This window comes from Natrix helvetica, assembly GCF_964273705.1.
Source record: "Natrix helvetica genome assembly, chromosome: 1".
NCBI classification, from domain to species: Eukaryota; Metazoa; Chordata; class Lepidosauria; order Squamata; family Natricidae; genus Natrix; species Natrix helvetica.
The window spans coordinates 175757524-175769433 of NC_138548.1; the positions used below are offsets into that span (position 1 = coordinate 175757524).

Sequence of the window (11910 nt, forward strand, 5' to 3'; positions counted from 1 at the left end):
TCACCCTTTGCTTTTTGTTTAACCAATCAGCTATTTATAAAAGGCTGACAATTTTGTTCCCTGATTGCTCAGTTTGCTTAAGAGCTTTGCACAAGACACCTTATCAACAGCTGTTTTTTTTAAAAAAAAGTATATAATGTCACTTCCGTCCATGTGCTTTTGTCCCTCTATCCTACAAATCCGGAGAAGCTTGAATGAAAATAATAAATCTCAGAAAAAAATATGCATCTGGAAAACAGCAGCACACTAGACACCTCAAAACCCCGAAGAAATTGGAGTTGTCTTGACAACCAAAGCTGATGTGATTTGCATTTTGTTGTTTTTAAAAACAGCATAGAAAGCAAAAATGTGCTTAATGTCTAATTTTGCATTGGATGTTTTTCTTCTCTTGTTTTGCAATAATTTTGTTCAGACAAATACAATGTGACTCAGTTTGCTTTTTATTTAGCTGAACACATCTGTAGTTAGTAACAGGCACTGATATTAAATCAAATGAAGGCAAATGTATGATTATACTGCAGTTATTTCTATTGATTGTAACTCTCTCATAACATTGCAATTATTAAAAAAAAGTTTAACTGTCAAAAAATTCTCCTTGGAAATAAATTCTGATCAACATCCAGAGAGACATTAAATGACTGTATGAGATACTCCATCTAGAATTGCTTACTAACATAGATATAGCCTCTTAAAAAACTTTTTGAAACAAAATTGCAGTGTTAAATATATTGGGGGGAACCCACAAATTTCTAGTGCAATTTATGTAAAAGTTATGTATATTGATATTAAAAGGAGAATTATATACCGTATATGTATATATATTGATATAAGATTGTCAAGCATTTATATATTACTGGATTACACTTCTGATTAAGAGGAATGAAGAATTCAAATAGAATGAATACATGCTGTAGGAATGCACATTCACTTCTGAATAGTTTGGTCACAAAAATGCCTCTCATATGCAGAAATTCCAGCTTCTACATGGCTGTGAAATCTATGTATTGCAGGGTGCCCAAGGTGGTGGATGCAACAACGCCATCCTATTCAGTGGGAAATTTCCATGTACCTCCTGAAATGAAACGTAACTGCCCACAGGCACAGCTGATATTTGTTTTACACAAAAGAAATCCATTCAGAATTGCATTCATTGCCTTTTATCACTCAAGTCAGTATTTTTTTTAAAATCTCAAACAAAAATTCCAACATGGCATCAAATCATCTGACATCACCAGCTAAAAATGGAATAATTCGTTCCACTTTTAGAACTGTTCTCATATGTCTAATCCAAGCACGTATTCTGCACATTACATGGAACGTTCAAATCACACAGAAATGACCAGGTGATGTTAATAATCCTTTGTGCATCTGATGAATGTTAAAAATAAAAGAGAGATTATTAAAATCATAGTCTGAAGGGCACTGTCAATATTCAGTAGGATTATTTCCTACTCTTGGACAATTCCTAGGTGATCTATATATTTTCCACATTTGGGCATTGATCTGTGTGGCTAAGCACACTTAAACACCCATAGCAAACAAGGAAGATAAGATTCATATTGCTGATGGGAACTGTGATCTTTTTTTGTAATATACGCTTACATGGATATACTTTTCAAAACAGTCTTCTCTTTTAACATTGTGCAGACCCAGAATAAAAATATATCTTCCCTGGATAATATATTTGGGCTACTTAAGTACGTATCTTACTATCCTAGCCCCTCTCTTATTTTATTATATATTCTTTGAACTTTCATTTGATCATCTTACAATATGCCAAGCCATCTCTCACCCTACACTCTTAAATACAGTAGTTTGGTGCATAGATCACTATTTGATAATCTATTTCTATGAACTACTTAGATTACAATATATATAACCCTTTGGCCATTTAAAACAATAATTGTTTTTATTAAGCAAATAATATTTTCTTTATTCTTTTAAATGTATTCTCTCTTAAAATAAATCTAACATAAAACATATATATCTATATACATTAATGATCAACTTAAGGCTGTATGGAACAGAAACAAGCAACTTATCCTAAGCACCTATACAGACATTCCATTATAAGTTTGCTTGATCTGCTACCCCACCGAACACCTATGTTGCCTTCCATAATAGTTGTGAAGCAACATGTCACCTAACAGGAACAGTCCGGCCTTTCAAAAGAAAGCATGTCTGCTTTAGGAAGCAAATCTGGGCTTTCCTGAAATGGAAGCAACTTGACAAGGTTGTGGAGAACTACATGAGGGGATTCTTTTGTGTCAGAATATCTTTGCTGACTTAGGATATGATGCAACCTGACCTGGGCCATAGGTGCATGTGTGGAAGGAGGAATGCTCCTTGCTACTTTGCTCACACGGCATGCCAGCCTTGGCACATGAGCAAAATAGTACATGCAACTTTCTCGGCTAGGAAAGAATAGTACCCCCTCCTTGTTTTGAATATTATGTTGGAACTAGATAAGGAAGTCAGAGATCCTATTTGCCTGTGTGTGTTCCTCAACATATTTTGAACAAAGACGATATTCTCCCATCAACCCCGATCACTGACTATTCTGGCTGGGTCTAATGAGAGTTGTAGACCATCAGTTTCTGCAGTGCACAGACACTCCCTAACCATACCATGTTATTTTCAATCTAGACACTAAGACAAGATGTGCATCTTACTGATCTCATAGTTTTATGTCTAGACATATATCTTATTGCTCCATCAATTGGGGGGGGGGGGGGGAGAAATGCTGTTCCATGATGGGAAAGTACACATGGGGGGAAAAAAATCTACAATAGATCTTAACATATATTACCTTTGATTACTACTATTACTTCATTGCTACACTATGACAGTAATCCTACATGTAATCATCTGAAAGTAAATCCAAACAGATTTGGTATGATTGACTTCAGAACATAAGCTATACAACTGCACAGTACAGATAGTCCTCGACCTATGACCATTATTGAACCCAAAATTTAAGTTGCTAAACGAGAGTTGTTAAGTGACTTTTGCCCTACTGAACACCTTTCTTGCCACAACCGTTAAGTGATTCACTGAAGTTGTTAAGTTAGTACCACAGTTGCTGGTAGGTGAATCTAGCTTCCCCATTGACTTTGCTTGTCAGAAGGTTACAAAAAGTGGTCACATGACCCCAGGACATGGCAACCGTCATAAATAAGAATCAGTTGCAAGGCATTTGAATTTTGATCACGGGGATCCTGCAATGATTAGAAATGTGAAACACGGTCATAAGTCACTTTTTTCAAAGCTGTTGTAAATTTGGATGGTCACTAAATGAACTGTTGTAACTCGAGGACTACCTGTAGTTTCACAAGAACTTGATTTCCTTTTATTTGAAAGGATAAAACAAAAATAAAGCTCATTTTGCAAGGAGCTGGTGGATAAAGGAATATTCTCAACATCAATAAAACAAAATAGGCTGATGCAGACACTATTAGACAGAAAACTCAACTGCCTAATTGTTCTGTATCAACAGTTATTAATTAACTAAGGGACTGAACAGCGATAAGGAAGCAAAAATCCCATTTTCATTTTTGTTGAGGTACAGCCTCCTCACAGTAATTTGTTTCTCAAATCAATTGTATATGCTAAAAATATATTTTCCAGTGCATCTGCACATAATGTGTATAAGTATACTGTCAAAAGCTGTACTTTTCAGTAATTCACTCCTGCATTTTTAGTATCAGCTCTTGTGACAGGAAGTTCACTCTTACTTTGTGCTAGGATAGTCACAGCACATCAAGAATAGAAATTACAAACTTTGAGGATTCCATAGGTTAGGAAAAGGCGATGAATTGCATAGATGGGAAAGAGTTTAGCTTATAATTGGATTGCAACTTAAAAAGCAGTTAGTAGGAGAAAGTTAACAGGCAAAGAGGATACTGTAATGGATTTTACAGTTCCCTCCAAAAGAGAGAGTTTCTCCAGGAGAATGAGCCAAGCAGAATGCAGGAAACTATCTTTTCAATGCAGGCCCACAGTCTAGATTGAAGAAAACATGGGATCTGTATTTGAAAAAATAAAATCATGTTTGCACATTTAATAGCCATGCCTTCTCCATTGAGAGCTGATTGCAGATGGGGATGAGGGTCATGGATCTATCCAAATCTTCAATAAATCTTTAACAATGAAATTATGCATGGCATAGATAAAGTGGACAAGCTATTTTCCTCTTCCTAAAACACTAGAACCAAATTAATACATTGGAAGAATCAGGATTGACCAAATTACTTTTTTTTTTTTACATAACCCGTAATTACACTTTGGAATTCAGTACCATGAGATGTGGTACTGGCTTTTTAAAAAAAGGGTGGATCAATTCATGAAAGTCTTGGGGATCAAAGAATTGATGGCAGTGTGATCTCCCTGAATCTGTTGGGAGACGAACAGACAAATGAGCTTCCTTATGAAGTAGGTTGGCCAGAGAGCATTCTGCTGGACTAGATGGGGCAAAGGGGTCTGATGTAGCAGGGCACTGCTTATATTCTTAACTACAATTTAAAAGAGACTGTGTGTAGGTAACACCTTTTATCAAATGGCCTAATTGTCTTGAACACTTCTTTTAAACCCATTCTAGGTAGAGTGAAGAAACATTTAGAAAGTAAGAAGAGGTTTGAAGTAGTGATGGAAAGAGGTTAAAGCGGCCAAGAAATCTGCTTTTGTGTTATTTGGAGAACAGCCCTACTTTTAACTGTGGGAGTCAATTCTAATTGAGTAAACAAAACAGTTTTGTAAGGAAATCTACACTTTAAAACCAACAATTCCACTGTGATGCACTATTAGACCCCACATTTATAGTATACCAGACATATTCTGGTGACTGATATAATTAAAAATATCATTTGTAGAAAGGACACAGGCAATTTACGCAGTTTGGTTTACGTGGAGGACAGCTGCTTGATTGGATTCTTCAGAATATTCAATTTCTTCATTGGTTGGCTTGTTTCTTTCCTCATAAAGTTCTTGTCTGATTTCTAATGAAGCTCTATAGTCATCATTTTCTTCAACAATTGCAAGCTCAATGTTGTTGTTGATCACCACCTCTCCTTCACTTCCCGACTCTTTTTCCAAGGAATCAGCAAAGGCTTTCCCTTCTTCCACTGGAGAAGTAGAAGAGACTGGATCTGAAGTGAAGGTGATCTCTTCACTGGCTGCATGTTCACTGCCAGTCGCTTCCACTAGCTTATCTTCTACTTCTATAGATGTGTCTCCATCACGGACTTTCTTCACGTTGAATGTCAGGGGAGAGACCTTGAAAGACGAGCTTTTTGATGAAGACGACTTCTGATGGTTAGGGGTAAAAGACTTCTTGATCTTCTCTCTCCGTTCAGGCGAGACAATCTTGGTGCTGAACTTGTTCATCTTCTTTTCAATGTTTTGGCGGGAAAATGCTTTCTTCAGGCTGTCGACCTTTTTAAGGCTCGATCTCTTGATTTTCTCAGCTCTGGTCTCCTCTATTTTCTCATCCATGCTGTCTTCTGCAAGGTCATCGTGGGGCACCTCATCCTCTGAGGATAACTCCACGGTGTGCAAGGTTTCTTCCAAGGTTTTGTTCTCATCGACAGGCTCTTCCTTCCCATCAGTAATACTGGGAACAGGTTCTTTCACAAACACGCTGGCAGGGATTTCATTTTCTTCCTGTAAAGAGTTGATATGTGTTTATTCAAGCTTCACAAGACACAGACTTGATAAACAAGGCACAGCCCTGAATAACATCAATATTTTTTTCTTTGGGATAATGAGGTAAAGGAAGTTGTTTCTGTGCCACAGTATATTCAACCAGTAACAATCACTTACTTCCTATGGAATTGTTCTTTTATACTGCGTAAAAGTAATGAGTTTATGAGCTGTCATCTACTATTAGAATAAAATACATTTTAGTCAACATTGCTATTAGAGAGTAGTGCAGCTGTAATCGCGCCAATATCTTAACATCATTAAAAACAGGATGCAGGATCACTTCCAATTTCCCTATCATCCCTTCTCTTGTGGAACAGAAATCCTCTCCTGTTAGGTTGAACTTCAATCAACAATATGTCAATATAAATGTTAAACAGTTACCCAAAATTCCTTGCTTAGTGCAGGATATGAAATGAACAGATGTGGTTGGTGGACATGAGTTAAACACTTGGGAACATTGTTTCCCCTGGCCATAATTTATTCTCTCACTATGGGATCCAACTTACTCTTCTGATATGGATTCAGGATTTTTTCTATCATGGCTTTACTCCCCAAAGAAATAATTCAGAATGGTACAAATTGCTCTTGATTTTTGCTTCTGCAACAGATGTAGCACTGACTTGCCAAATTGAGTGTCAGAACTTTGAACTTGCTAAAATAAGAGCATTTTTTTTTCTCCTGAGAAGTATAACCTTTACTTTGAGATACAGTATGTGGGCTTGTGGCAAGTGAATTTCCTTATCTACTTTTTCAGATTAACTAGATTTCTCTCCCCATGCCTGCATTGTTCAAAATAGGTTGCAAACAGAACTCTGACCTCAAAACTAATTATAAGAACTTATGCATCTGATTTTTACGAAGACAAAACATTGACTTATCAGAACATCAATGTTATGCATGGAACTTTCTCCAATTCTGGCTCTTTAGTTATTTTGAACTACAACCTCCTATCTAGCATGGGCTGTATCAACATGTGGTATTGATGGGTAACAGCCATCAAGGACTGAGATTGCCCTACCAGAATAGTACTGTCTACACACATCTGGAAGGTACCATCTTCTATATATCCATCCATCATCTAAATATCCCTGTTGAACAACAACCAAAAATAATACTGAATACCAACATCATTTTTGAATATGTGTAGATCTGTAGGAGAGAGGTTCCAACCTTTTTTGTACCAGTGACTGGTTTTGGGGAAAACAAATTTTCCTCAGACTAGCGGTGGCTTCGTGGGGAGAATGATTTCTTATGCTACCTAGATTCCGTGCAGGCAAAGATAAAGCTTCACTCACTTCAGAGGTGGGTTGCTGCCAGTTCAGCCTGGATCGGCCAAACCGGTAGTAGCGGTGGCAGGAGGCTCTGCCCACCTGCCTGGAAGCTTCCGCGCATGCACAGAAATGTCAAACGTGCATGGGAGCAGGCCTGAACCAGTAATAAAAAAAATTAGCAACCCACCTCTGACTCACTTGCATGGCCCAGTTCTTAACAGGCTGCAGACAGGGACAAGTTTGTGGCCCAGGGGTTGGGAGAAATCATACGGGTATATTCCTCACCCACCCATTTGTCACATTATTATTGATGGTGCTTTTTTGTATTTTGCAATTCTATATGTGGCTAATCAATGGCCATAAACAAGCTTTCCTTTATTTATTATTAGAACTTAAAGAGCCTAGCCCCAATAATTTAAAGAGGAAGGAAGATAAACACCATATGAATTTGACCTTGAAACATTTGCATTCTATTCTAATTTCTGCCACACGTGACACAATAAAACTGGGCACATTAATTTTTTCTTTGTTTCTTGCTTTCTTTCTTTATAGTTTCAAGATGGAAAAAAGGTGAGCAACACTGTTACTATCAGCTACTTGAAGATTATAAATTAGCCAATCACTTGAAAAATTTTGTGGCAGAAAACAATGGAATCAATTTAGGCTTAACAATAATGGGGACCTTGAACTACTTAGAATGCTTAGAATGTACATATATTGGGAGGGTCATGGATACTTGTGCCAAGATGTGAATATGGGTTGGGCATGTGGAACAATGCAGGACAGAAAAAAACCACAAATATAAAACTTAAGTGCGATCAGTGAATAATGATGGAGGATGGTTAAATTTCAAGCTTTCATTAATCAGCACCCTCAAATGTCTATTCTCATACATAAAGAGTTGAGTTTATGAGGATCTTTATTAAATTGCACCTTGAGTGGAGATTAACATCATTCCAAAGGCTCAATATTTCTATGAGAATATCCTTGGCTTTGGGAAGGAATGTTTATGAGGGGGGAGGGGGAAGACCCATCTAATAAAGTTGTCCACAGGACAGTTTAACATCATTTATTTTGCTTTAAATTGAATAATATAGAAACAAAGCCCACCGAGCAACAAAATAATTATTAAACCAGTTTTGCAGTACAGATAGGACTCATAAAATATTGAAAATGAAAGATGATACAGAATCAAAATGGGAGGAAGCCATTTTGAGCCTTGATATGTTTGGGAGGAGTTGTGACAAAAGAGAATAAAGGAAATAAAAGGTGTATAATGGTGTCCTCTTCCACTTAGGAATTCAAGCAGAGCAATCACATTTTTTATTAAATTAATATAAAATAACAAAGTATACAGTATTTTGAATCTCCCTGCCACAAGGCAGGTTCAAAAGAGAGCTGGCTTTTACGAAGGACCAGATATATTAAAACCATGACACTGATTTGGAGAAAATCCTGCTACTTTTAAGCAGAAACAAAGCTATAGATGGAAAGAGATGACAAATGTGAAGAGGAAATGTACTTTCCCCAAAGCCCCTGAAGGCAGAACCAGAAGCAATGGATGGAAACCAATCAAGGAGAGAACAATCTAGAACTAAGGAGAAATTTCCTGAAAGAACAACCAATCAGTGGAACGACTTGCCTCCAGAAGTTGTGGATGCTCCTCAAAGGTCCCTTCCAACTCTGTTATTCAGCAACAGAGTAATGCTTCACTAGTGTAGCATGAAAAGCAACAATTGAGCCCAAAATTTATGTTGCTAAGTGAGAAATTTGTTGAGTGAGTTGTGCCCCATTTTACAATTTTTCTTGCCCCATTCGTTAAGTGAGTGACTGCAGCTGTTAAATTAGTAACACGGTTGCTAAGTGAATCTGGTTTCCTTATTAACTTTTGCTTAGGTCAGAAGTGGATCGCGTGGCCCTGGGATACTGCAACCATCCTAAATGTAAATCAGTTGTCAAGCAGCCGACTGTAAAGCACGTGACCACAGGGATGCTGCCATGGTCACAAGTGAAAAATGGTCACAAGTGCCGTTATAACTTTGAACAGTCACTAAATGAACTGTTGTAAGTAGAGGACTACATGTATAATTTCTGCAGTCCAAGGAAGGTCATGCCAGAAAAGAAAAATATTTTGGAAGGATTCTCCACCAAATAAATAGGCTACAAAAGAGCAAAGTCTCACCTTGCCCACCTGCCTTTATATAAACCTAGTTCCACATGGCACATTACAGAAATCATCAATGAAATAATAATGGTAGGCTTGCATAGCTTTGGAGCCTAGAATTTTACAGCAAGTTCAGGGCTATTTTTGAAGTTGCTACCTGCATTATCTACTCATTCCTATACACTTCTGTCGCTTTCTTGGCTTCTGTTCATTTCCAGGCAGATAATGCTCACCAGATAAAACTCCCCCTTCATGTTGTTAGGGAAAGAACGCGGGGAGAGAGAGAGAGAGAGTATCTTTTGACCTAGAACAAGATAGGTATGCCAAGCAAAATGTTGCAATTACTTTATTCTGTTCCCTGGGAGAAACCAATCGCAAAATGCAGCAAGTTATAATGTTGCATTTGCCTGTTAGATAGTGTGGTTCCCTTGCCAAAAATGGTTTCTAGGAAGAAAGGTCACTGCCTCAGCTATCTCAGGGTGAGCATCTTGAATTTATTGCATCTTGTGCTTGGTTAAGCAGTTGGGCTTTTTCAGATAAAGCCAGGGAAAATGCCAGGTCAGAATTTCAAATATATGCGATACACTGTAAAAGTTTTGGAAGTTCTTTCGTGAAGCACGGTTTTTTCCTCAAGTAAAGAAACATCACCTATTGTTCCCGGGAGCTGCTTTTCCCATCATCTGCTTGTTTCTTAAGCAACTTGCTGGGAAACAGGAATGTTTAGTTCTGCTTTCAGAAGCAAGGGTTAATAAAGAAGCAGAGGACACAAAACACAGCCATTCGGACAGCCCTGGCACTGTATTTGTTTGTCTATTTATATTCATGAATTCAGAGCTATATAAGCTCCTCTCCTGAGGAATCCCTGCTCTTCCACCAGTCATAGTGGATTGTAAGGAATTTTGAGAAAATTATTACAGGATGCTCACTCACTCAAGTACTATAGTTAAACCTATGCTCCTTGCTTGTCATCCCAGGTGAGCTGAGAGTATGCCTAGTATGCCCATGTGTGAACAATGCCTCGACATCAGTGAAGAACTAAGAGATGACTTCTAGAGAAGATGAATAACAACTCTGATGAGCGATGGGGCCTTAGGTCCAGAATATCTGAAAGGAACCATGCCTGGAAAATTTTCTTCATAGAAACTCCAGATCTTTCTGGAATGTGTTGAACAGTCTGACATATTTACAATTTTTATTTGGCATTTATTGTAAAGCTGGCGCTTACTCCGCAATCTCAGGAAAATGCTTGTGTGCACAGGAGGAGATAACAAGGGGATGCCGCCTATTACCTCTGTAGTGCCTCGAGGCCACACACACAAACGCACGTGTGTTTTCCAGGGACTTCATAGTATTTCTCTGGGGTGTCACAGCCAGGTACAATGATCATGTTGATCCTGGAGCCAAACCACCTTTCCGACTTGGGATCCAAATATTATATATCTTTGACTTGCACCTATCGTTTAATATTTGGAAGTCTACGGGCTCTTCTAAGCATAGTTATTTCACTTGGCACTCATCAGGAACAGCTGTTAAGGGAAATGTCTTCCACAAAATTTTCAACCCCGTTTTAAAACATACTGTGGCTGTGAATTATGTTTGTTAACTATGCAAGTCAAAAATAAGTGCTAAAAGCATATTTTTAATTTTCCTGTCAGCTCTCCAGCCGTGAACACCTGATCTTCTTGTAAAACGGAACCCCGGGCACTCATTTGTTTTATGTTTAGAGAAGTGAAAACATGGGGTTTTCTCTTTCACTTTATTTCCTTACTTAAATTATGGAACGGCAAAATGATTGCCTTTTTTTTTCTGTTTGAGAAAAACCTGTTTCACTTTGGGACAGATTTGGGGAAACAAGCAATTAGCAGGATTTTCTCCTGCTTTCACATGCCTCATCCAAGCATCTGTACAATTTGGCATCTCTTCCATGTTCCCTCATCTGCCCTGCAATTTGGGAAAGTAAGAAATAATATTGGTTCTTTTTTTAAACTTCTCCCTACAATGGTATCAGTATAAAAGAGAGAAAAGTAGGGAAGGGGAAAGAATCAAGGATCTTCCTGATTCCTTAAGGATTCTGCCAGTTATTACATCCATCTTAGAAAGTGGACTCTGATTTATCTGCCACCTACATTTTGCCATTGTATTTTGCCCTGAGGTGGTTTTGAATTTAAGAAAATTCAAAATGGCTGTCACTCTTAAAATGTCTCCCTTCTCTGCTTTTCGCTGAGGTCTGCCATTAAAATGAGCTAGCAAATGAATAAATTCTAATTCATATGTTACTTGTGATGCGGAAAACAATTCTTGGTCAAAGTAGACAACTACTATTAGAATTAGCTGAACAAACTACAGAATGTGAATTTCAGTTCTTCTTGTATACTACATTTTATATGAAACAAAGTTTTTTAAAAAAATGATTTAAGATACAGCAGTGGAATTTTCTGTGTACTCTAATTTTAAGATACTTTGATACTGTTATGATTATTTTTATGGTTATTGTATTATGAATATTCACTTAAAGTTGCACAATTGCAATGATTTAAAAATATAATTAATAAATAAATGGATAACTAAAGAAAAAGAACATGGTGTATCTTTTCTTTAATACTGTTTAGCAGAAAGCCGAATTCAGCAAACCATTACACAAGTAAGTAAAATTTAGTATCAAGGCATTCTCGCTTACTAAATATTGGAATACCACAATATAGTTTGCACCTCTGAATCAGTGGAAAAAATAATGCATTTGTATGGAGGTAAAACCAAACTATGGTTTCTTCCATA

The 11910-nt window shown here is 37.4% G+C and overlaps 1 protein-coding gene across 1 annotated transcript in view; it reads right to left on the minus strand.

Annotated features, from left to right (window-relative positions):
* Nucleotides 1–422: 422 nt before the first annotated feature.
* CAVIN2 (caveolae associated protein 2) overlaps nucleotides 423–11910 on the minus strand; it is a 26062-nt gene continuing 14574 nt past the window's right edge. Inside the window, exon 2 of the mRNA XM_081937047.1 lies at nucleotides 423–5658. Coding sequence (XP_081793173.1) covers nucleotides 4885–5658 — 774 coding nt within the window. The 3' untranslated portion in view covers nucleotides 423–4884. The remainder of the gene's footprint in view (nucleotides 5659–11910) is intronic.